At 34.3% G+C, this 27,840-nt stretch overlaps 2 protein-coding genes across 5 annotated transcripts in view; one reads left to right on the forward strand and one right to left on the reverse strand.

The window, feature by feature from the left end:
* The window catches only part of TWIST1 (twist family bHLH transcription factor 1), a 79,949-nt gene extending 58,474 nt beyond the window's left edge, over positions 1 to 21,475 (forward strand). Inside the window, exon 5 of one of the 4 annotated variants that reach the window (XR_010406508.1) lies at positions 21,307 to 21,475. The gene's annotated coding sequence lies outside the window, so the exon portion shown is untranslated. The remainder of the gene's footprint in view (positions 1 to 21,306) is intronic. The other 3 variants (XR_008505258.2, XR_008505257.2, XR_006788754.3) reach the window with 3 other exon arrangements.
* A 307-nt stretch (positions 21,476 to 21,782) lies between these two features.
* HDAC9 (histone deacetylase 9) overlaps positions 21,783 to 27,840 on the reverse strand; it is a 918,445-nt gene continuing 912,387 nt past the window's right edge. The window contains exon 26 of the mRNA XM_054505257.2: positions 21,783 to 22,545. Coding sequence (XP_054361232.1) covers positions 22,506 to 22,545 — 40 coding nt within the window. The 3' untranslated portion in view covers positions 21,783 to 22,505. The remainder of the gene's footprint in view (positions 22,546 to 27,840) is intronic.

A 27,840-nucleotide genomic window follows, 5' to 3' on the forward strand; every position in this document is an offset into this window, starting at 1 on the left:
GACAGTACTTCCTTCTAAGGGCAGGAAAACCCCAGTGTGGCAACTGCCAAGGGCAGAAGCTCTTTGTAAAGAAACCCCCAGCTAATACGCAGTGGTGTTATATCTATCATACATTAATCTGCACAGGCTTCACAACTTCTTAGAGCCTTGGAAAGCAAGACTGCTTCTTTTTGTGTGGTTGGCTTCAGATGAAATCATTCAGTAGATCATAGATTTCCCCCACTGTATATGAATAGATGAGTATGAGGATTTTTTTTTTTCTACTAAAAATTCTTGATTCAGTGCAGGTGAACAGGAAGAAAAGAGATTCCATTTTCTACTGGAAGAAAGGTTATTAATCATAGCAAAGAGTAACATATAGCTCCTCCTTTTGAAGATTTTTCTACAGTCATGCTATAAAGCAGGTTTGTTCTTAGCTCTTTCAGCCTTCTTTTCTAAAGTGTCTCCTGCTCTCCTGGTGTTTTCCTTCAAGTGTTCTAGGTATTTCTGCCTTCTAAGTTCTGTTTGCACACAATAGCCCTGTGGGTAGATGAGTTTAAATTTAGTGCACAGTTTTCTTAAGGTTATTTGTATTTTTCCTTATGAAGTTAAAAACTTTCCTTATTTTAAATACACTGTCTGCTGTATGATTGCAAGTAAATTTAGGGCAGAGGGCTGAATAGTTCTGATGATACAGTTTAGGAATGACTTTGGCATAGAGTCCTATATAAGAGTTTACCAGACTTGAACATCAGATCCTTACCATAGCCTCCAATGCGGAAACCAGGTTTAGAGAAATGCTGAGGCAAAGCAAAATGGTTTAAAATTTGGTGATATATTTGAGAATACAAAAGGAATCTTAGTCCTTCCTACCAGATATGCCAATGACTTTGCAAAGATTGTTGTGTGGGGCACAGACTATTGATAGTGATACTTTTGATTAGGAATGTTGGAGGCACTCTCCTGGCCCCATTATTGATAGCAAGCCTTGCAGACACTTACCCCCACTGGGGCTAATGTTGTGGTTGGACCAATCTTGTGCTTCTTACTATGACTGCAGGACATACTTCAGCAAAAACCAGTAGGATACTTCAAAGAACAAGATTTATTACTCACAAGGGAATAAGGGATTTATTATCCTCCAGAGAGGGTACCTGGCATGTCTATGGGCCATATAGCAAGGTCATGAGTTAGGGTGCAGTTTTGGGGCTCTTCTTTTATTAGGGTCTGAGATTGGGATGTCTAAGCTTTTGCAAGCTCACTCTTTATTGACTAAAGCACGAGAGCAGAAATTGGGGAGCAGGAAGGAAGAAATGAGGTCACTCAAGTGGTCTAGGTTGCCAGGGTTTTGTGAAAGGACCTTCAGGGCAGGGAGGGGGTGGGGAGCTAATTCGTTATCTGGTTGTTTTGTTAGTAGCTGTGTCATACAGCTGGCAATACGTCTATTTAAGATAGGTATCTTTTGCAATGGGTGCTTCAGCAATCAAATGCTTAATGTTTAGCATTTAAATACTATAATCAAAAAGCCTAATGTCAAGCACCACACTACACTAGAAGGATGCTTGCTTTATTTATTTTCACAGCGTTATGTACAAAGAACTTTGTAATGTTTATATGCATTTTGTGTAAAACAGCGGTGCAATAAACAATAATATTGTTTTTCGTGAATACTGGAAATAAAATATTTACACTATCACCTTCAGAACTCTTAGTCCAGCATCTTACATATGGACATGAAATTCACTTGGAAGAGTGAAGCCAAAAGTTAATTATTATGTTAATGAGCTATTGCTGCCAAGTTTCTTCCAAATGTGTCCACCCACAGTTTCTCACTCATTGTAAAGAGTTCTTCATCTCTGAAATTTTCCCAAAAGTTTTAGGAGAAATTTAGAATATGTTTATATTGTGATAAAATATATACGATCTAAAATTTACCACTTTAACAACTTTTAAGTGTATAGTTCTGTGACATTAAGAGTATTCACATTGTCCTGCAACCACCACCACTGTCCACCTCCAGAATTTTTTTACCTTCTCCAGCTGAAACCTGTACCCTCTCAACACTAACTTAGCCCTCTCTCCAGCCCCTGGAAACCACCATTCTACCTTTGTCTCTAAGAATTTGACCACTCTAGGAACCTCATATATGGGATCATATATTTGTCTTTTTGTGACTGGCTTATTTCACTTAGCAAAATGTCTTCAGGTTTCATCCACATTGTAGCATGTGTCAAAATTTCATTTCTTTTAGGCTGAATTATAGTCTATTGTATGGCTATACAACGTTTTGCTTATCCATTTTCTGGCAATGGACACTTGGGTTTCTTCCACCTTTTGGCTGTTGCGAATAATGTGTCTATGAACATGGGTGTAGCAGTATCTCTTTGAGACCTTTCAATTCTCCTGGGTATATACGCAGAAGTGGAATTACTGTATCATCTGATAATTCTATGTTTAATTTTTGAAGAATTGCCAAACTGTTTTCCATAGTGGCGGTACTATTTTACATTCCCATCAGTAATGCACAAGGCTTCCAATTTCTCCTCATCCTTGCCAACTCTTGTTATTATCTGTTTGGGTTTTTTTTATAACAGCCATCCTAATGGGTGTGAAGTAGCATCTCTTCTTGGCTTTCATTTGCATTTCTCTGATGACTAGTGATGTTCAACATCTTCCATGTGCTTATTGGTCATTTGTATATCTTCTTCAGAGAAATGTCTGTTCAAGTCTTTCGCCCATTTTAAAATCAGGTTGTTTGTTTGTTTGTTTTTTGGTTCTTGAGTTGTGGGATACTTTATTCTGGATATTAGTTCCATATCAGATACACAAGTTGCAGATGTTTTCTCCCATTCCATGGTGTTTTTTTGTTTTGTTTTGTTTTTTTACTCTGCTGATAATGTCCCTTGATGAGCAAAAGTTTTTAATTTTGATAAAGTTCATCTTAACAATTTTTTCTCTTGTTGTCTGTGATTTTAGTACCATATCCAATAAATCATTGTCAAATCCAACATTACAAAGGTTTTCCTTTTGTTCTCTTCTAAGAGTTTTATAGGTTAAGCTCTTATTTTTAGGTCTTTATCCATTTTGAGTTTATTTTCATATATGATGTATGGTAAGGGTCCAACTTTATTTATTTTTTATTTTTTTCATTTTGGTAGCACATGTTTATTTGATTCAGCCACATTCTATAAGGTAAATTGAAGCTAATAATCGTGTGTTACTTTCTAGCATTTAATTTTTTTTTATTATGTTACATTAGTCACCATACCGTGGCTATCCAATTTTCCTGGTACCTTTTGTTGGAAATATTATCCCTTCTCTGTTGAATGGTCTTATACCCTTGTCAAAGATCAATTGTCCAAATATATGCAGATTTAGTTCTGGGCTCACTGTCCTCTTCCATTGATCTATACGTCTGATATCATGCCTATACCACAGTGTTTTAATTACCATAACTTTGTAGTAAGTTTTGATTTCAGAAAATGTTAAACTTTCAACTTTTTTCTTTTCCAAGATAGTTTTGTCTATTCAAGATCCCCTGAAATTCCAAAGGAATTTCAGGATGGATTTTTCTGTAAAAAAATCATTAGGACTTGATAGGAATTGCATTGAATGTGTAGATTGCTGTAGGTATTATTGACATCTTAACAAAATATTAAGTCCAATCCATGAACACTGGCTGTCTTTCCTTTCCTAGAACATTTTATTTGTGTGTTCATTAATTCCTTCCAGAAATGTTTGGTAGTTTTCAGTGTACACAAATCTTTCATTTTCTTGGTTAAGTTTATTCCTATGCATTTTATTCTTTCTGATGCTCTTGTAAGTAAAATTATTTTTTAAAATGTTGTTTTAAATTGTTCATTGTTAGCGTATATAACACAACTGATTTTTGTTTGTCCTTTATCTGTGCTAAATTTGCTTATTAGGTCTAACAGATATTGTGGAACCTTTAGGGTTTTCTGCATATAAGATCATGTCATCAGTGACCAGATATAATTTTAATATCTTCCTTTCCAATCTGGGTGTCTTTATTTCTTTTTCTTGCCTAATTGCTGTGGCTAGTATTTCCAATAAAATGTTGAATCAAAGTGGTGATAGTGGGTATCTTTGTTCCTGATTTAAGAAGAAAAGCTTTCAGTCTTTAACTACTGAATAATGTGGTGATTAATTTTATGTGTCATCTTGACTGGGCTACATGGTGCCTAGACATTTTGTCAATCATTATTCTGGAGTGTTTGTGAGGATGTTTCTAATTAACACATGAATCAATAGACTGAAAAACTCAGGTTGTCCTCCCTAATTTGGGTGGGCCTTATCAAATCAGTTGAAAGCCTAACTAGAACAAAAATGCTGACCCTCCCATGAATGAGGGGCATTTCTTCTGCCTCACTGCCTTCATATGGGGACATCAGTTTTTCCCTGCCTTCAGACCTAAGCTGAAACATTGGCTTTTTCTGGGTTTAGAACCTACTACCTCTTACACTGGAATAACACCATTGTCTCTCTTAGGACTCCAGCTTGCCAAATGCAGATCTCGGGGTTTGTCAGCTTCCACAATCCTGTCAGTAAATTATTTATAATATTTTTATATGTATATATCCTATAGGTTCTGTTTTTCTGGAGAAACCTAGTGACTAATGCCAATATGATGTTGGCTGTTGGTTTTCAAATATGGTCTTTATTATGTTGAAGTAGGTCACTTCTCTTCCTAGTTTGTTAAAATTTTATTGTGAAGGATGTTGAATTTTGTCAACTTCATTTTCTATATGAATAGAGATGAACATGTGGGTTTTCTTTTCATGTGGTTAATGTGGTATAATACATTGGTTGATTTTTGTAAGTTAAACTATCCTTGTATTCCAGGAATAGATCCCACTTGGTCATAATGTATAATCCTTTTAATGCTGTTGAATTTTGTTTGCTAATATTTTGTTGAAGATTTTTACGTCAATATTCAAAGGGAATATTTGTTCATAGTTTCCTTTTAGCATCTTTGTCTGGCTTTGATATCAGGCTGATGCTGGCCTCACAAAATGAGTTAGGAAGTGCTCCCTCCCCTTCATTGGTTTGGAAGAGACAGAGAAGGAGAGGTGTTCTTTAAATGTTTGTTATAATTCATTACTGTAGCCATTTGTTCTTGGGTAGAACACCTTATTGTTAGAAGGGTTCTGATTGTTGATTCACTCTCCTTATTAGTTATAGGCCTATTCAGATTTTCTATTTCTTCATGATTCAGTCTTGATACATTGTATTTTTAGAATCGTCTCCATTACTTATAGGCTATCCAATTTGTTTGAGTACAATTGTTCACAATACTCTGTTATAATCCTTTTTACTTCTATAAAATTGGTAGTAGTATCCCTTCTTCTTTTCTGATTTTAGTTTTTTTGGGTCTTCTCTCTTTTTTCCTTAGTCAATCTATGTTAAGGTTTATCAATTTTGTTGATTTTTTCAAAGAATAAATCATGTTTGATCATGTTTCTCTATTGTTTTCCTATTCTCTCTTCTATTTATCTCTGCTCTTATCTTTATTATTTCCTTCTTTCTGCAAGCTTTGGATTTAGTTTGTTCTTCTTTTACTTTTTGTTCCTTAAGGTATAAAGTTAAGTTGTTGATTTCAGACTTTCTTCTTTTTTTTTTAAAGATTTAATTAATTTATTTGAGAGAGAGAGAGTGTCCGTGAGTGGGAGGGAGAGGGAGAGAGAATCGGAAGCAGACTCCTCACTGAGTTCAGGGCCCAACATGGGGCTCCATCCCATGACTGCAAGATCATGACCTGAGCTGAAACCAAGAGTCGGACGCTTAACTGACTGAGCCATCCAGGTGCCCTAAGACCTTTCTTCCTTTTTAATGGAAATATTTAAACTATAAATTTCCCTTTTAGCTCTGCTTTAACTGCATCCCATAAGTTTTCATGTTATTTTTGCTTTATATATTTACATGCTCTGATGTTTCATGCATGATATTTGTAATTGTTATATCTTCCAGGTGAATTGACCACTTTATCAGTATATAATGTTCTTTGTCTTGTGACACTTTTTGACTTAAACTCTATTTTTTTCTGATAAAAATATAGCCATCTCTGCCCTCTTTAGGTTGCTATTTACATGAGATATCTTTTCCTATCATTTCACTTTCAGCCTATGTGTGTCCTTAAATCTAAAATGTGTCCCTTTAGTTGAAGATGACACAAACAAATGGAAAGATATTTCATGCTCATGGATTGAAAGAATTAATATTGTTAAAATGTCCATACAACCCAAAGCAATGTACACATTCAATGCAATCCCTATTCAAATATCAACAGTGTTTTCCATAGAACTAGAATAAATAATACTAAAATTTGTATGGAACCACAAAAGTCCCTAAATAGCCAAAGCAATCTTGAGAAAGAATAAAGCTGGAGGTATCACAATCTCAGATTTCAAGATAGACTACAAAGCTGTAGTAATCAAAACAGTATGGTACTGGCACAAAAAACAGATGCATAGATCAATGGAACAGAATAAAAAGCCCAGAAATAAATCCATGCTTATATGGTCAATTAGTCTATGAGAAAGGAGGCAAGAATATACAATGCAGAAAAGGTAGGCTTTTCAATAAATAGTTTTGGGAAAACTGTGCAGCTATATGCAAAAGAATGAAACTGGACCACTTTCTTAGACTATACACAAAAATAAACTCAAAATGGATTAAAGACCTAAAAGTGAGACTTGAAACTATAAGACTACTAGAAGAAAGGCAGTAATTTCTTCGACAATGATCTTAGCAACATTTTTCTAGATATGTCTCTTTAGGCAAGGAAAACAAAAGAAAAAATAAACTATTGGGACTACACCAGAATAAAAAACTTTTGCATAAGGAAATCTTCCACAAAGTGAAAAGACATCCTACTGAATGGGAGAAGATATTCACAAATGATATATCAGATAAAGGGTTAATATCCAAAATATATAAAAATACCTATCCAACTAAAAGCCAAAAAACCACAAATAATCTGATTAAAAAATGGGCAGAGGACCTGAATAGACATTTTTCCAAAGAAGACATTCAGATGGCCAACAGACACATGAAAAGATGCTCAGCACAGTAATCACCAGGGATATGAAAATCAAAAGCACAATAAGATGTCACCTTACACCTGTCAGGATGGCTAGAATCAAAAAGACAAGAAATAACAAGTGTTGGAGAGGATGTAGAGAAAAAGAAATGGCTTGTGCACTATTGGTGGGATTGCAAATTGATACAGCCACTGTGGAAAACAGTATGGAGGTTCCTCAAAAAATTAAAAATGGAAATACCATATGATCCAGTAATTCCACTACTGGGTATTTACCCAAAGAAAACAAAAACACTAATTTGAAAAGATAAATGCATCCTTATGTTTATTGCAGCATTATTTACAACAGCCAAGATATGAAACCACCCCAAGTGTCCATAGGTAGATGAATAAAGATGTGATATATATATAATGGAATATTACTCAGTCATAAAAGGATGATATATATATCATATATGTGTGTGTATATATATATATATCATATATGTGTGTGTGTATATATATATATATATATGGTGGAAAATTACTCAGTCATAAAAATACTACTCAGTCCATTTGTGACATTGATGGACCTAGAGGGTATTATACCAGATGAAATCAGTCCGAGGAAGACAAATACCATATGATTTCACTTATATATAAAATCTAAAAAACAAAAAACAAAAAGCAGAAACAGACCCATAAATACAGAGAACAAACTGATGGCTTCCATGGGGTGAGGGTTGTGGGGATGGGCAAAATGAGTGAAGTGGTGGGGGGTGAGAGATTAAAAAGTCATGGGGGTGAAAGGTACAGTGTAGGGAATTTAGTCAATGGTATAATAGTGTTATATGGTAACAGATGGTAGCTACACTTGTGATAAGCATAGCATAAACTTGTCAAATCACTATGTTGTACACCTAAAACTAATGTAACATTGTGTGTCAACTATACTTCAACTAATTTTTTTTTAAATAAAATAAAATGTGTCTCTTATAGACAGCTCATAGCTGGATCCTGGTTTTTTTTTAACCCATTCCACCAATGTATATCTTTTGATTGGGGAGTTTAATCCTTTTACATTGCCAGAACTTTACAATTTCCACTGTGCTCTTTCCAGCCCAAGGGAGGGAACTAGGAATTGGCCCTGTTATGGACTGAATGTGCCCCTCTCCCTAATTCATATGTTGAATTCCTAACCCCCAAAGCATGGTGTTAGGAGTTGGAACTTTTGGGAGGTAATTAGGTTTAGATTATATAGGTCATATAGGTGGAGACTTCATGATAGAATTAGTGCTTTTTTTTTTTTTTTTAAAGATTTTATTTATTTGACAGAGAGAGACACAGTGAGAGAGGGAACACAAGCAGGGAGAGTGGGAGAGGGAGAAGCAGGCTTCCCACTGAGCAGGGAGCCCCATGTGGGGCTCGATCCCAGGACCCTGGGATCATGACCTGAGCCGAAGGCAGAGGCTTAACGAGAATTAGTGCTCTTTTAAGAAAAAGAAGAAACAGCAGAGCTTCCTCTATCCATCGTATGAGGATATAGTAAGAAGGCAGCCACCTTCAAGTCAGGAAGAAGGACCTAAACAAAACCCAATTATTCTGGTGACCTGTTCTCAGACTTCTCAGCCTCCAGAATTGTGAGAAATAAATGTCTGTTTTTTAAGCCACCCAGTCTATAGTATTTTGTTATAGCAGTCTGAGCAGACTAAGACAAGCCACTTCCTCCTGACCTGCAGAGAATTGTGCAAGGATGTGAAGGGGCTGAGGCAAAGGTGAATAGAAGCACCAGGAAATTTACTACCATTCTGTGGCTTTTTTCTTGATTGGGCACTGGCTTAGTTGTTGTAATCTTTAGCTGTTTTCCAGAGTACCTATGAAGTTATTTTAGTCAGTTTGAGGATGTTTATTAGATAATTCGGTAAAGAGAATGAAGCCCAGGAGCTTCCTAGTCCAACATCTTGCGCTGATACTAACCCTCCTCTCCATAATTGAGAATGTTAATCTTGAGAAATAAGGGATAATGTACACTGAATCCAAATATTCATCACAGTGAATATATTCCTTTCCAAAGTTTTGAAAGTTGATCATAGTTAATTAATATAATTAATATTTTAATCATGATTTTATAAAAATGCTTAATTTCTAATAATTCATAAATTTGATTCCATAGTTAATCATGTTCACTGTCAAATATCCTGAAGTATACATGATAAATAGCCAAGTTTCATGCCTAAGTATATATACTATACATATATACAGAGACATTCCTGAGCAGTTACAAAATATGGTTTTGTAATAAGCACTGTGTTTTCTCATATATAACAAATGCATTATTTCCTTGTGCCCAAAATGCAAATTTGCAAATTGCATCCAGGAACTCATCAAATCTGCTAGATGAATTATGTAATTCAATTTGGCAAAATTTTTGCTCACAGTACAAATAGTTTTCTTTGGTTTTCTTGGATTCTGTTCTAAGAAGGAGGTAGCTGGAAAAAAGTGAAAAATTACAGGATATGATTCATAAAAATCCCACATCTTTTTTGTGTGCTTGTACATTCTTTTTTGAGGGAAAATGTTTTTGTCCCACAGCAATGATTTCTCTTCCTTCTCAGTAAGTACTTTTTAGTTGGAAAGATACCCATGTACAATATATCCAAGGTATTCAAGGTAGCCAAAATGAGAGGAAGATGCATGCCATTTAGCATCTAGAAGAACATGTAGCATATTTATTAAATCCCTTTTTCACCAGAAAGGAATGTGAAGCCTGAACTTTAACATGCCCACAGTATGTACTAGAGAGCAAAGAAATGAAACCTCAGCTATGTATGTTCCTGCCAAGCATTAGCCCAAATCTTTCACTCTCTGACATGTGGCGGATATCTATTTCCCTGTCATGTTTTGAGAGACAAGAAAATGATGTCCATGTAACCCTATCCTCACTTCTAAGGTTCAGACAAGTGGAACTCACTACTATTCCATCCTCTTCAAATTTGCTACCAACAGTGAGATTAAGCACGTACAACTCAAAAATGGACTACCAGCACTGCATTGTCAGGTAGTTTTCAGAGCGTAGGAACAGCAAATAATTAGGAGTAATTAAATCTCTGCAGATAGCATAAGTGCTTCTAACTTCTTTTTCTCTCTTGAGGTAGTCTGCAAACTCTTATCATTTTAGGTTTGTGAAAAATGCTTATGGCAGTAACTCTAATTACCCAGAGTGAGGAGCTCTCTTAAGCAGTAGAAGACCAGCAGTTTCAGAAACTAAACATCAATTTCGTGCATATGAAGAATTCATGGAATACCGGAGCTAAACAGAACTGTAGAGATTAGATATCCAGGGCTCTCATTTCACAGAAAGAGCCTGAGACCACTTTCAGTACTGTTGGTGTGAAAGGACCAGTTAAACCATAGCACTTCTGCCATAAAGATAAAGAAAAACCAGATGAAAAATTCTTTTAAATGTATAGATAAATTCACCAAAGCCAGCAAAACCTCCAAGTACCAATAAGGAAGAAGGCGCTGAAAATAAGAGTGGCAGGTGAGAGAGCTGATGCTGCCATGGGCTTGAGATAGGGTCATAGGGATTTGCCAGTGTAAGTTACGCAAGGGCTTATGTTTTAATACCTATGCAGAGATGAACACTTGGGACTTCCTGAGGCAAAAAATTGGAACTGAGAAACCCATCCTGCACTCATATGGTCACAATTAGAGAGGATCCTTGAAAGGGTGACCCACTAAGTGGTAGAGTAGACTAAAAAATACATTTGCCCATGGACAACAGAATGACAAGGAAGCTGTAATTTCTTTGTGGACACTGGGTGGGAAAAAAAGTTTCTCCTGATGATTGGTAAGCTTGCACATAGATTTGAGATTTAAATTCATATTAGTTATTAGGTCAGTGAACCTACAAGCAGCAAAATGAGTATCAAAATAGTCCTACATAGTAAAACCCCTGAGATCCATGCCAGAAGAAAATCCAAAACTGCTCAAGAGGGATATGTCCTCAATCCAGGTAACATGGAATTTCCACAGGTAAAAGCCCACTGAACATGAATTCACAATAAAACATTTTCAAAAGAATAAATAAACCAATTTAAACAATGCCTGAGTACTTGAGATCATAGAGAACTCTGATAGACACTATAAATTAAATGTGTAGAAAATAATTAAAATGTAAAACAAGAAGTCTGAGCAATAAGAAAACAAGAAACCAGAACAATGGAATATTGAAAAAAAAAGTGAGTACGTCTTTTAAAATGAATAATGTGGTCTCTGAAAGTTAAACTTCATAGGATGGAAATGCATAAAATTAGACCTGAATGATTTGCGGAGGGCAGCATAAAAAGACAATGTGATGGAAAATGTAAAAGGCAAGTTTATGGACAAAAAGTACAGTGAGGCCTATCAATATGGGTCTAATAAGAGCTACATCCAATGAGAGAGAAGAAGGAAATAGAAGATTGAGGGGGCTACTCTCAATCATAAATAACTTAGAGTACTCAGAAAGAAGAAAATTTAATTTTCAGATTTAAGAACTACAAGTCTCTTGCAGGATAAACACAAAGATCACACCTTCTTACAGAGATGATCTTAATAGATCTAGAGGGAAAAAAGAGATTATTTTCAAAGGAAAAATAATTAGACAATTACAGACATGTTGGTAGCTAAAGTAGAGGTAAGACTACAATAAAATGATGTTATCATTGTGCTGAGAAAAATATAATTTGCAACCTAGAATTTTATACTCAGCCAACATATTATTTAAGAGTGAGGCCAAAAAAATACATTTCAGAAGAGAAAGTAGGAGAACATTAATCACTCCAAGTCTGAAGGAAGAAAAAAATGGGGTGCAAGCAAAATTATTGAGCAAGAAATTTGGCAAACATAATGAAATCTCAATAATTATTGACTTACTATTATTATTGTTGTCACAAATAGAAAATATTAATAATCACTGTATTAAAGCAATATTGTTATAAATAAAATCAAGGTTCAAAAACAAAGTGAAATAGTAAGACACAAATGAGACATAATAAGACATAAAATAAAATAGTGTATATAGGAATCAGTGCAATTTAAGGCTCTTATATTCTGTAAGGGGAAAGTAGAGATGGATTAAGATTAAGTAATATTAAGTCAAGTGGGCATTTCAATAATATAAGTAACCACTAAAATAATAGAAGTATAACATAATTTTCCTAAGACAACAGAAGTATAATGTTTAACTTTCAAAGCATTAAAGGGAAAAAATAAATTAAGGCCATGAGAAGATAATGAATTTACCCAATATCACAAGCTAGTTTATGGTAGAAATGGGCCTGGAGACCAAAAGTCTGGATTTTCAGTTCTGCATTTTCTTCTCTGCGAATACATCAACCAAACTTGAGAGTAAACAAGATTCATATACTTGGCTGCTTTTAAAATTGTTTCTTAAAGCTCTATATACCTGACTTGGCTTGATCTCAACAGAAAGGACAGTGATTTTATAACACAGTTTATAGTATGGGGCTCTATATAGTTTTCCATTCACTTTCCATTGAGCTTAAAAGAGTAGTGACAAGAAGGGACTATTTCCTTATATCTAGCAATCCTTTTATAATATTCACTAATTGCAAAGCACCATTTTTGACTGTGTGGGATTGCTCTTGAGAGAGACATACATATAACCATAAAAAAAGAAGAATGCATTTAGTTAAGTATGGGCTGAATTTTATTTTATTTTACTTATTTTTTTAAAGATTTTATTTACTCATTTGAGACACAGAGATACAGAGAGAGAGAGAGAGCATGAGCAGGGAGAGAGGCGGAGGGAGAAGCAGACTCCCTGCTGAGCCGGGAGCCTGATGCGGGGCTTGATCCCAGGACCCTGGGATCATGACCTGAGCCGAAGGCAGACGCTTAACCATCTGAGCCACCCAGGCACCCCTGGGCTGAATTTTAAACTGGGAAAATTAAAACTTCAAATGGCAGCAAGTTTAATGGCACAGAGACCCTCTATAAATACAGTCTGTCTGATGAGAGTGGTACAGCCTATCAGGATTTGGGGTCTGATGAAAGAACTGAGAGTACCGTTTATCAAGATCACTGCTTTAAAAAGTAAAAGAGGTTGGAAATTATGTTTCATTAAAGGGCAAATGAAATAAAGCAGAAATGGTTATTGAAGAACATGATTATCTGGGACTTGATGCACAGAAATTATAATTAACTGATATAAAAAAAAAGAAATAACAAAAATGCAAATGTTTACAATTTAGAAAGCAATTTCTAAGGGGATTTTTAGGGTCTCTACAAATTTAATCTTTTTCTGATTCTCAACGTTATATACTTTTAATTGAATATTGACATTAGGGATGGTAGACATTAGGGATGAAAGGGACATTAATAAACGCCCTAAATCATATCGACTCTTTTGATGGATCTTTGCCCAAATCTTCCTGTGAATGCAATTACATGTAATTTAGAGAATAAATATTTCTCCTATGTATTCTGTGTCTGCCTCTATGTCATAATTTGATGGAGAAAGGTCACACTTTGTTTAAAGCCTTAGTATCACACAATTCTAAATCCAAATCTATTCTTTGGTAGTATTTCTTTTGTAGCTATATAAGAGGGATTTCTCATGAAACTTTCATTTCTTTTATACAGTCATATTGCCAATTTTCTTGTTATTCTCCATGCTATTATGAGAACAATTACTAAATACATGTAACATATTGTAGGCATTCAGTGAATGCTGGTTACATTGAATATAATCGTTTGGATAGCAGTAAAGAAGATAGGCTTTTTTTCTGGCAGTTAAGCCTCAATTTCCTTATCTATTAAATTATTCCTCTCAAGGGAGTATTTTGAGATTTAAATTAGAGCCCAGACTAAGGGTTTAATAACTATTAATATATTTATTTTAAAAATAAACAACTAAATGTTTAGCAATAGAGAAAAAAAGAGCACACTAAAAATAGATTCTTAAGGGAAAAACCTCATTTACAATGGATATAAAGTCTTCATATCTAATCAAATCTTCATAAATGTATAATTAATTTATCAAAAAGATTTATTACATCATTAAATTGATATGCTTTATCACATCTTAAGTTTTTACATCTTAGTCTTTTGGAATGATTACTTTTTGGGGAAAAGGCAAAAAAATGTATGTGGGACTCTATCAAATTTTACATGTACTATATAGCTTTCAATAGTAAGTTAATAGTGCCTTTTCTAAATATAGTAAGGACTCAAAAAATTTGACTTGATCTAAGGTAAATGCAATCTTTATTTTATCTCTAGCTTTTTTAAATATTAAAAATGGGAATTCATTCACCTCCTTCTCTGAATCTTGTTCCCCTATTCTTATGACATTTGAAAGAGCAACTATCAGTCTTTTCCAAAGTACTTATTAGGATATGTGGGGAATCATCCATTTATGGTCAACTGGAAGCACCATGGGAATTGATATTGATATTACAAAGCTGAGGAGTAATTGCAATATTTGGAAGTACTTTGAGTCAAATAATTCCAAAAGTGTAAGTAGTAAAAGAAATTCTTGAGTCTTCTATTTTTAACTACAAACTAGTTCTTAAAAATAATACACTCATTCTCATTTTTTTACTTATACTCCACATTTTCAATTGCTCTTTTTTCACCATGGAAACTTAAAAGAAACAAAGAACCATGAAGTAACATTTGCCATTTGATAAATCTGATTAAACCAAAGGTGTTTATCATTGAAACTGACTCTACCCACCCACTCCATCTCAAGTTTACTTTCTGTTAGACAAAATATTACTATCTTTTCCCAGAAGGAATCCAAGCCATTGTCCACTGGAAACAGTTATGTTTTATTTATTTATTTTTTATTTTTTAAAAGATTTTATTTATTTATTTGACAGAGAGAGACACAGCGAGAGGAGGAACACAAGCAGGGGGAATGGGAAAGGGAGAAGAGGCTCCCGCAGAGCCGGAAGCCCAATGCAGGGCTTGATCCCGGACCCTGGGATCATGACCTGAGCCAAAGGCAGACGCTTAACGACTGAGCCACCCAGGCGCCCCGGAAACAGTTATGTTTTAGACTGTTAAACATTGCAGGGGGTTATATACAAAAATAAGTATTGGTCTTGGAATAGATTTCAAGAGTTTCTGAAATATGTATTCCAAAGACATCTTAGGGTTATTGGCTAGATTAAAGAAAGATGTTGAAATAGGGGGAAAAAACTGTTTTGTAACTTGTACTTACTGTACAAACCTAGCCACAATTACCAAATCCATTTAAAATGATAATTTAATAAAATCATAAGGTTAGCAGAGACTGAGTATATAGTCTATTCTGAACGTTAGTCATAGATTCATAGTAAAAAAATGCCTTTAGTATGCCATCTTTGCCATATCATGTTGCCATTTGGAGAGAGGACAGACTTTAGAGCTAGATAGATGCAGATAAGGATTTAAGCCTATCTCTTACTATCTTTAACAATGGATGAGTAAATGAGTTAATCTTTTTCAGTCTCCATGCCTCATCTGTAAATGGGAGTAATGATACATGATGTAGAGGTCATGTGATGAATAGTATAATTCTGGTACAGTGCTCAGTACAGTAGAGTAACAGGCACGAGTTTGGGCTTAACCAGTGTTAGCTACTACTCTTTATCCTGACCAGCACATTACATTCAAAGAACAACTCTGTCTTAACTGACTTTTCTTCTTTTGTTAATTCTCACATTATAAAGGGGATTTATTTGCAAATAATCCTTTCAGTTTTTGAAAGTGGAACAGTATATGTCAGAGTAATTTATAATTAATATTTTATTTATTCAACAAATACTTGTCGGGCGCCTGGGTGGCTCAGATCGTTAAGCGTCTGCCTTCGGCTCAGGTCATGATCCCAGGGTCCTGGGATCGAGTCCCGCACGGGCTCCCTGCTCCGCGGGGAGCCTGCTTCTCCCTCTGCCTCTCTCTCTCTCTCTGTCTCTCATGAATAAATAAATAAAATCTTTAAAAAACAAAACAAAACAAATACTTGTCAAATACCTAGTACTCAGAGTCTAATGGTGAACACCAAGGAGGTAGACAAATAATAACACTTTTATTTCAAACAGCTTTTATTCACACTAGGACTAGAGGAAAATCTAATTCAGTAGAAAACACAAGACAAAGGGGGATTTTTCATCCTCTTTGAAGGAGAATCACAACATTAACAACATTGACAAAAACTTGGAACACACCATTGAATTAGCCATTTAATATTTCCAAATACAAAAAAGGAATCAGAAAGAAGGTAAACATTCCATGAGCATGTTCAACAATGGTATTGTTATTAGGTATTAATCCTTTATTAGATAATTATTTTTCACATCTGGGAAAACACTGGCAGCACAATTTTAAGAAAAGAAGTTTGGCAACATGTATTTTTCTCAGCAGCTCTGGATGACAGATTTTTGGTGAATGCTAGCCAAAAAAATTAAGGGCAAAACCACTGGTGCACAGAGGACAACAAACTTATCTTATTACAGAAACAGAGATCAGACCACAATAGAAAAGACATTTTAATTTTACACAAAGCCAGAAACTCCAGATTATTGGCATACACATCAACAAGCCTGGTCTAAAGTGTTTAATCATGAGAATAATAAATATTGGTTTCCTGCCTGCCCTGCCTGCCTTGTTTAAAAATATCAGGATATTTGCTTTCAAATGACACAAACTGATGAGACTATAATCTACAAAATGATCATTCACTTGTAACAGAATGCTTCTTATGCCTAGCAACCACCGAAAGGGCAATTTCATATAACCCAGCTGTTGTGGAGACAGACGCTGACATTGCTCATCCAGAAAAAGTTTGAGAATCTTAAAATTTAGAAAATATGTAGATTTTTATCTAAAAACAATTTTTTCATCCCCAAGAAAGTGTGATTCCTCCTCAGATCTCAGAATTCCTAATTCCTAAGTTGTCCTTTTACTTTGTTTCTACTCAATTTTAAGTTAATAAAAGCAATAGCCTGAAATTGCTGCAAGATATCAAGTGTCATAAAATGCCAACTCTAAGAAAGGGCACTGAAATTAAGCCTAAAGGACATGACTACATTGTCCCACAAAACATTTGACCCTCCTTATTTTATTTGATGTTGCAACATTTGCCTCTAATGTGCCTAAGGCCCAAACAGAAAAATAAAAGAACTCCACAATTTTCTTTGAATAGTCTGGAAATAATATCTTATTTCCAAATTACATTGATTTAAAATTACTCTTCTGCCATTTTTTCTTCAGGTTAGAGTTTATGCTTCTGAGTTTGACTCACAAAGGCATCATCCAAAGGGCAAGAAAAGTATATGTACAATCTTCTTTATGTGATGATAGTACAACACAATTGGCAGTACCAAGAATGGTGGAAAACTGTATTTGAGACCAAAAGAAAAATTCTGTATTAATAAAACAAAGTATCAGGTCTAAACTTGTAGGCCAAAGACAATAACTGGATCTATCTTTCATTTTATTTTTTATTTTTTTTTTTTTAAGATTTTATTTATTTATTTGAGAGAGAGAATGAGATAGAGAGCATGAGAGGGGGGAGGGTCAGAGGGAGAAGCAGACTCCCTGCCGAGCGGGAGCCCAATGCGGGACTCAATACAGGGACTCCAGGATCATGACCTGAGCCAAAGGCAGTCGCTTAACCAACTGAGCCACCCAGGCGCCCTGGATCTATCTTTTAAAATAAGAATAGTAAAAAAAGTCAAGTGGTTCTTGAGAAGGAAGAGATAAAAAGGAAGATAGAGTATCTACTAGAGTTTATATCAATTGGTATGAATCAAAATATTACCTAGTAGTGTTCATAAAATAAGTTGCCAAGGTTGTTTCTACTTAGGAAATATAGAGATTTAAGAAATTACTCTGATAGTTTAGATATGGCAACTTGGTATTTGCAGTTGGACAAGGGAAGGAGAGAAAGGTGGAAAATAAATTATTGTTTAGAAAGACTGGCACTGTATAGTGAATTCACCACGTATTTGCTAGAAGTTCCAGTTTGAGAATGAAGATGGTTTGAGAAATTGTTACACCCCTATTACTCTCTTACTGAGATCAAGTCCAAAAAACCCCAGATCAAGAGTCTAAGTTTAAATTGTCTGACCCAGCTATTTCCAGCATATTATAACTGACTCAGTTGTTGCATAAACCATTATATAAAACCAGCCATGTATTTCATAAAAGAAAAAAAAATAGACTGCAGCTGATTTGGAGAAATCAAGTTCTAGAGTCCTGTATGAGTATACCATGTTCATCTAAAAAATTTATACTCTGGACCACATGACAAGCCTGCTTTGTTTCATGAAGGGTTTGATGGAGTAAAAGCAAGGAGGCAAGAGCTATGATTTTCAATGTAAATATGACTAGGAAAAGAAGCCACACATGGGCACTTACATATTTTAGTGATGGTGTTGATTCAGGTGATGTAATACTCATAATACTTCATTCAAAAGTCAGTAAATAGTATAAAATACTGCTGGAGACCAAAATATAATTGTGTCCTCTGGGAACAGAAGAGATACCTGATGAAGATCATGACCATGTTGATGATCAGTTTTGAAGACAACAATAAAATGCCTCCATTTCTTAGCTTAGATCATCTGGTTTTCATTTCTTTTGGAGGTGAAAATGCCCTCTTTATGGAAGAGTTGAACAGGTGTTGTTCCCTACTTCTTCTTCTTCTTCTTTTTTTTTTTTAATTTCCTCAGCAAGTCAAGTGATTTCATTCCTGACGTGGGAAAAGAATGTTAAGATAGATGCTGCTAGAAATGACAATGTCAAATTCTGACAGAGTGATTATTTCAAGCTCAGAATGATTTGCTTTTAAGACAGAAACCTTTGGTTTGTTTGTTTTGTGGCTATTAGACATTTAATACTTTCACTGAGACAAATTGAGTGTAAACTTTCAAAAGAAAAACAGCAAGAAATATTTAAATAAACCATCCTAAACATAGATGCTTGCATAAAAAATAAGTATAAAAGTGCCGATTGAAGAGAAATTTTCTCCCAGGAGACTTTCCACATGTTCATTCTATTTTACTTCCACATGGAGTCTGTGAAGAAACCCAGTATATCCACAAAGCTTTATGAATGACCTTTGGAAATAAAACAGTACTAAACTTTTAGGAGAGACCAGCCCTATAGTTTCTGAAATTGTATGAGGAAACGTCCTGCTTTCAAACCCACCATGTTTTTTTTTTTGTTTTTTTTTTTTTAAGTTTTAAGTAATCTTTACACCCAGTTGGGGCTTGAACTTACAACCCCAAGATCAAGATTTGCACACTCTACTATCTGAGCCAGCCAGGCACCTCTGCTATCCTCAGTGAGTATGTGGAAGTTTTGCAAAGTGTTATAGTCAAAACTGAAGGCAAGATTTCAATTCTTGTGATTGGTAATGGAAAGTGTGATTTGTAATAGTTTTTCATGAGTATCTCTGTTTTCTCCAAAAGTGGATTTCTATCTCTAATATCGATGTTGTAAATTTGTTAAAAATGTTTTAAAATATTTCATCTCAAAATGTTCTTCCTGTTTACTAAGCAATAACTAAATAGCCTCAATTACCATTTGAAGTCCATTTTACTTATTATCCTAATAAAATTGTCTGTTTTTCAATTTTATATGCAACTCCGGATTGTACTATATTATAAATTGAGAAAATTAATTTTTTTGTACTTATTATCAAAACTTATTAAAGCCCTAGGATTGTTTATTAATTGATTTCTAAAAAGTCATCATTTTTATTCATCATGTATGAGCTATGAGACTGTGAGAAAGCTAATGTATTTAACCTTCAAAGTATGGATCAGAAAGATCTATTATTGATAATGTTTAGAGAGGAGTTCTAATAACCTCCCACTATTATGAGTAATAAAAATTAAATGTGTAAGTGAAGAAAACTATTACCAAGTGAAACCACCCTTTTAAAAAGTGCTGGTCTATTTCAAAAGAAGCGTTGATATTCTCCAAAAGCCTCCATTCTGTCCCTGAGGGCTATACTACAGCTTGTAACGGTATAATCAAAAAGCACTGGCATTCTGTTCTTACAACTACATTCAGCTGTGATTAATCCTCTCCATAGTTTATCTGCCTCTCCGTGTATCCTAAAGACCCTAACTGCAACCAATTTGGTACAGTATCACATGGGAGGATGTGTGATTAACTCATTAATGTGTCTGTTTTAAATCTAAACAACTATGGAGATGTCCTAGTGATTTGGCTTTATCAGTTTGATGGCTGTGTATAGCAGGTATGTGGCAAAATTATTATAGGAAACTTCAGTAAATTAGTATGATTGCACTATACTGTTTCATTTTATTATTCAATATCTAAAAAAATACCTGGGAAGACTGAAAGTCATAACAGAGATTTGTTACTATGAAGTTGATTTTTAAAAGTCACAATTACGTTTCCAATTAAAATATGATACAACTTTCCTTGTTAAGGGGGGGGTGTCTTTTTTTCCCCTTCGGCTCCACGATTTGGTTTTCTGTAAGTAAATCTCAAACAATTACAGAAAATAGCAAGAGCTAGCAAATATGATTGGCATGAATTTCTCTGAAAATATTAATTTTTTCAAAAATTCATTACTATTGTGAATCTAGATTGACCTTACCCTTATGTAATAAAACTAATTTTTACCTAATACTGAGTTACATTCTATTTCAGATTTCCTATTTCAAAGGGTGTCTCAAATTTCTAAGATGTTAAACTAAGTATTGAGCCATTTTTGTATATGTAATAAAAGTCTTTAAAATTAAAACGGTAATCCTAAAAAAACTAAATGCATGAAAAATATGGTCTGACTATATAACAAAAGGGAGTTATATAATTCTACTTGAGTGAGATCTTTCATCTTTGATTTACAGGTTAGAGTCCTCTTTAACTAAAACCATATTGTTCTATATCTTTCATATCACGGCCTTCCCTAAAACCTTGTTTTAATTAAAGTTTCCTTCAGATTTCTGAATAAAAGCATGACAATCTTCACTTATGGCTTTAATATATCCTTTGAGTTAGGAAAATATATAAAAAGAAACATCAACTCTTTCAAAAAGCATTGTCAGATATTAAATACTGCGAGGTATTCTACATCAATGTCTTTAGGTGTTTGAGTTATACACTGAAATAAAATTTTGGGAGGTAGGGGCATAACGTAGTTCTATTTAGTAAATCACTTTTAATCTCAGAAATAAATGTCCTTTATTTTTAGCCTTTGACATTAAGGCAACATGTGTAAAGGTTAAATTTGTGTTTTTGTGTTTTTTCCGCAGGAAGGCACAACTTCAAGGTTAACACAATTCAAGGTGACTTCAAATAGGCAATGCCTTCATTAACACATTTTGAAGATCTAGAAAATTCAGTAATATTGCTTCACCTCAGTGCTGTCACCGCTAAAAGAACACATCATGCCAAGCAACTGTGTTAACCTGAAAAGTAAAAAATAAAATAAAATAAATGAAATACTCAAAGCTCCTGAGTAATTGGGGAGATTGTGGGTAATCTTTAGCTTTTCTATAAGGAAGGAATAATGAAAGGTAAGAAGAAAGGATGTGATGGAGGAAATAAGATGAAAAGTGAGAACTAAGTTCTTGAGAGATTTGGAAAAAATTAAGACCATCCTCGGTGGAACATATGCTTGAAACTCTTATCATCAGGGCAAGGGATGTATGAGGGGGACGGGAGACCTCATCCTCAAATACAATTGCAAATCTCCCATGTGTGAGAATACACAGAGGGATGTTAGGGAAATAGGGTTATTTTTTTCAAAAACTGTGACATAAAATATTGCACCATTACATACAGTATGAGGTTCCTTTGGCATTTGGACTTTGAGATATAGCATGGTTTATTCTATTGAAAAAAGCCTCATCCCAGTTCCTCCATCTTGAACTCTTACTAGCAAGAGTTGAACAATGTGTTAAAACAAAGGCCAAAAAACAAACAAAACAAAACAACAAAACAACCCCTGCAATATGTCGGGAACTGCTATCGGTTCATAGTTGAAAGCAAATCCTATAAACAATTTAAGACTAACAAAAATTACCCAACAAGAAACTGATCAGAATGTCAGGAATGAGTATTTCTCAGGTTTTGCCCAAAATTTCACTGGCTGTCATAGCATCCATAATAATTAATAGTATCTAATGCTGTACTGGATGTTATTAGTTCATACTTTGGGCCTGGGAGTGGGTCACCCAGCATATTAAAAGTATGCTGGAAGCAGTTTCTTCCAATCGTGATTTACTGTAACTTTAAAATCACAGCAGTTCCGTTTTAGGAATCTTTAATGCCCTTTCAAGTCCATCCAAAGAACAAGTGAAGCTGCTGTTCAGAATTTTGTGCCCAGTGTTTATGTTACACCGAATCTGTGCCACCCAGGCAGCAGACAAGACATGTCTGAGGGTGCTGGGTGGGGGGGATACACAATGATGTCACACACAGGAAATATGGGGGTGGGGGGCTTGGCACTTCACAAGGCTGGCTCCTCTTCCATAGGCTCACCAGCAGTTCTGTAAAAATAAACAGGCAATCAGAATACGGCATAAGAGTACACAATGACATTGTAGATTTTCATGCATAATCAAAGCTGATTTTTCAGCTCTCTCTGATGTTTATTTGTGTTATTCAGTTATCCATAAATAGCGTTTCTTTCCTAGGAAGTATAAACAAATGTCAAGTGGAAAAACATTTTAGATCCAAGCAATCATTGGAAATGTTCCTGTTTATATTAAAACATGTCAAAATATTTTATAATTCTAGATTCTGAAATGTACCTGTTTTGTGTCTAGCACAGTCCAATAATTTATTGAAAAAATTAACTACAATATTTTATTTTAGGAGCAATCACAATGATTTCCTATGGAACCAGTTTGCTAATGAGAGCAAAAGACCCAGCTCGCTTCTGGAGGAGACTCACCAGGGCTCTAGTTTTTGCTTCTGTTCTTTCATAACTGGATTGGCTGCCTGCCGGAGGCATTTCAAATCAAATTCTGAATTTGATTAGCAAATCGCTGCTACAGACCCAATGTTTTTACAAGAAATGCTCTATAGTAGTGTGTAAATAGTTTTTATTCAGCATCATCTGTGGGGTGTTCTGCTCAGGCAAAACCAAAACTAATTGCTTGAAAATTTATACTTGATATTTAAACTTAATTTAGTAACACTCTGAGGGTGTTTTAAGGCAAACTTTTAGAATGATTTTTAATTTAGTCAAAGGGACAGATTGTAGCAGAAATCCAAATACATAAAGTAGTTGGATTGTTGAAGGAAGAAAACTGGGATTTGAGATGCCAAGAGAATTGAGTTTGAATCTGAGCTCTAGGATTTGCTAATGTTGAAATTGCTAATGTTGTAACTACACTTCTGTGAAGCGGTGGCTTCAGGTTCAAAACCCTGGGAAAAAATGTTCCTAACAGAATTAGTGAAGGTTAAAAAAAAAGGAGATAAAAGTGACTTGTAAATAATAAACACTATGAGACACTACATATTTAATATTTTGGATTTGTCCCTTTGTCATCTAACACATACATAAAATTGTGTGAATGGCACAAAGATACAGAGTTATGCCTATGCTACCACAGGAAACTAAGGAAACACAATATTTGGATGATGGTTCTCTTTGGGTGGTGGGATAATAGATGGTGGTTTTCATTTTCTTTTTCATATAGTTTATATTTGCCAGTATTCTATAATGAGTTACTTTCATATTAGAAAAAAATGCCATGTTTAAAACACAGCTGTTTATGAAGACTAGTTAGCTACGTTTTTTAATAGATTTATAGGGAAAAAAAGTCCAAGATTTCTATGCATCTATAAGTAGTTGCCATTTTAACTTAGTGTTTTTGTAATAAATTTAAAATATTGAAATAAAGTTTCTATCCATGAGATGGTAATAAAAAGGATTTTAATGGATCCTCTAAAGAATGAGAAATATCATTCATTATTTAACATTACCCAAATGAGGGAGTTCCAAATGAGTCTACGTGGAGCACACACACACAAAAATAATTTCTTACGAAGTTATAGCCTGACCAAGAGTATACTGGATAAGGAGGCTGTGAGAAAGTGTTTAGAGTTGCCATATAAGATAAAAGCTATTTAAATGAGTCATACTCTATTAAAATCTTTCCAAACTAAAATGATCAGCATTCTGAGAAGAAAATTCTTAAAGAAAACATTTAAGTAGCTAATTTATATGTAACATGCAAACTTATTTACATCTAAGAATATGTGGATAATATAGGTGTAGAATCCTCAAACTAGATACTCTAATGGAGACTGAGTTTTCTTAAATTTTTCCAGCTTTGAGATCCAACTGATATACAACATTATATAAATTTAAGGTGTACAATGTGATGATTTGATACACATATATATTATAAAATGTTTACCACAAAAACACATCTTTCACGTAAGTACCATTTTTTTGTTGTTGTTATGGTAAGAACGTTCAAGATTTAATCTCATAGCAACTTTCATGCATACAATACAATATTGTTAACTATAGTCACCTTGCCTTACATTAGATCCCTGGAATTTATTCATCTATAATTGAAAGTTTGTACACTTTGACCAACATTGCCCTATTTCCCCCAACTCCCAGCTCCTGGTAACTATCAATCTAGTCTCTGTTTCTGTAAGTTCAACATGGGCCTTTTGCAGTTTTATTGAGAAATAATTGACATATATCATTGTATAAGGTTAAGGTGGTTTGATTTACATTTATTGTGAAATGATTATTGTAATAGGTTTAGTTAACATCCATCATCTTATATACATATTGAGGTCAATGTTTTTAGATTTTACATATAAGTGAGATCATACCGATAAGTATTTGTCTTTCTCTGTCTGCCTTATGTCACTTAGCATAATGCCCTCAGGTTCACCCATGTTGAATCTTCTCTTTTATGGCTGAATAATATTAATAGTCCATTGGAAGTTTATACCACCTTTTCTTCATCCATTCATCCATCAATGGAGAGAGATGTTTAGGTTGTTTCCTTGTCTTGGCTATAGTGAGTAATGCAATGAACATGAGAGTACAGATATCTCTTCAAGACAGTGATTTTTGTTTCCTTTGGATAAATACCCAGAAGGTAGACTGCTGTATCACATGGTAGTTCTACTTTGAATTTCTTGAGGAACCTCCATCACTAACATTTGTTTCCCCTTGTCTTTTTTATGCTAGCCATTTTAACTGATGTAAAATGGTGTCTCATTGTGGTTTTGATTTGCATTTCCCTACTGATTAGGGATACTGAACATCTTTTCATATACCTGTTGGCCATGTCTTCTTTAGAAAAATATCTGTTCTGGTCCTTTGTCCATTTTTTAATCAAATTATTCTTTTTGTCCATTTTTCTAAAGATTTTATTTATTTATTTGACAGAGAGGGACACAGCAAGAGAGGGAACACAAGCAGAGGGAGTGGGAGAGGGAGAAGCGAGCTTCCTGTGGAGCAGTGAGCCCGACGGGGGGCTTGATCCCAGGACCCTGGGATCATGACCTGAGCTGAAGGCAGACGCCTAATGACTGAGCCACCCAGGCGCCCCTTTTGTCCATTTTTTAATCAAATTATTATATTCTGCTATTGAATTGTATGAGTTCCATATGTATTTTGAATATCAACCCCTTATATATGTATCATGGTTTACAAATATATCATATAGCACATACATACATGGTTTGCAAAGATTTTCTATTTCATAGGTTGCCTTTTCATTTTGTTGTTTCTTTTGGTGTGCAGAAGTTTTTAGGTTTATGTAGTTACACATGTTTATTTTTGCTTTTGCTGTTTTTTCTTCTTTTTGTCATATCCAAAAAATCATGGCAAAACCAAAATCAAGGAGCTTCTCCCCTATGTTTTCTTCTAAACTACAACTATGTTTATAGTTTTAGGTCTTACAGTTAAGTCTTCAGTCCATTTTGAGTTCATTTTTGTGAGTGGTGTAAGATAGGGTCCAACTTCATTCTTTGCATGTGAATATCCAGTTTTCTCAATACCATTTACTGAAGAGATTATTGCTTCCCCACTGAATATCTTTGGTTCCGTTGGTAGGTATTAGCTGACGATATAAGTGAGGGTTTATTGCTGGGCTGTCAGTTCTGTTCCATTCGTCTATATGTCTGGTTTTATGACAGTGCCATACTGTTTTGATTACTGTAGCTTTGTAATACAGTTTTAACTCAGGATGTGGGATGTCTTTGTTCTTTTTCAATATTGCTTTAGCTATTTAGGGTCTTTTTAAATTCCATATGAATTTTTTCATCTTATTAAATTTTAATTTAGTTATTAAAAATTATTTTTGTGGAAAATGCCATTGGAATTCTGATAGGAATTGCTTACTTCCAGTACTGTGCTGAATAGGAGTAGTGAGATCAGGTACCCTTGTCTTGTTTCTGATCTTAGAGGGACAGTATTAAACTTTTTACTGTTGAGTATGATGTTAGCTTTGGGCATGTCATATATGGCCTTCATTATGTTGAGGTCTGTTCCTTCTATATCTAATTTCTTAAGAGTTTTTATTATGAAAAGGTGTTAAATGTTGTCAGTTGCTTTTTATGTCATTATTGAGAGGATCATATGATTTTTATCTTTCATTCTAGTCATGTGGTGTATCACAGTGATAGATTTATACACATTGAACCATCTCAGGGATAAATCCCACTTGATGATGTTGAATTATTCTTTAAATGTGTAGTTGAAAGTGCTTAGTATTTTGTTGAGAATTTTTGCATCAAAGTTCATTAGGGGTATTGGCTTATAATTTTCTTTTCTTGTAGAATCCTTATAGTATCTGACTGTGGGAATGAGGTAATGTGGACTACATTAAAATAAGTTTGACAGTGTTCTCTCCTCTTCAATATTTTAGACAAGTTTGAGAAGAACTGCTATTATTTTTTCTTTAAATGTTTAGCAGAATTCACCAGTGAAACTATCTGGGACTGAATTTTCTTTGTTGAGAGGATTTTAATTACAGATCCAATCTACTTACTCATCATTGGTCTGTTCAGATTTTCTATTCATGATTCAGTCTTGGTATATTGTATATTTCTAGGAATTTATCAATTTCTTGTAGGTTATCCAGTTTGTTGGCATATAACTGTTCATAGTAGTCTCTTATGACACTTGCATTTGTATGGTATTAGTTGTAATGTACCCTCTTCCATTCATAATTTTATTATTTGAGTCCTCTTTCTTTCTTGGTAAGTCTAGCTAAAGGTTTGCTAATTTTTTTTTTTTTAAAAACAACTCAATTTTGTTGACCTTTTCTGTTGTTTTCTATTCTTTATTTCATTTATTTCTGCTAATTTCATTTATTTCTGCTGATTTTTGTCATCTTCTTTCTTTTGCTAATTTTGGGCTTGGTTTGATCTTTTTCCTAGAAGTTCTTTAAGGTGTAATGTTAGGTTGTATGAGTTTATTTATTTAGGCATTTATTGCTATAAATTTGCTTCTTAACACTGCTTTTGCTTTACCCCATAAATTTTGTTATATTGTGTTTCCATTTTTGTTTCAAGATATTTTTTTTATTTTCTTTTGATTTCATCCTTGATCCATTAGTTGTTCAAGAGTGTTAATTTCCACATTTTTGTGGATTTTCTAGTTTTTCTCCTGTTATTGGTTCTGAATTTCATACCACTGTGGTCAGAAAAGATACTTAGTATATTTTCAGTTTTTAAAAATTTGCTAAGGCTTTTTTTGTGACAGAAAATGTGATTTGTCCTGGAGAGTGTTCTATGTGCACTTGAGCAAGTGTGTATTTTCCTGCTGTTGAATGAAATGTTCTGTACATGTCCATTAG

This window comes from Mirounga angustirostris, unplaced genomic scaffold (assembly GCF_029215605.1).
Source record: "Mirounga angustirostris isolate CCGP_5_RB_7025 unplaced genomic scaffold, mMirAng1.0.hap1 SCAF_12, whole genome shotgun sequence".
Taxonomy (NCBI): domain Eukaryota; kingdom Metazoa; phylum Chordata; class Mammalia; order Carnivora; family Phocidae; genus Mirounga; species Mirounga angustirostris.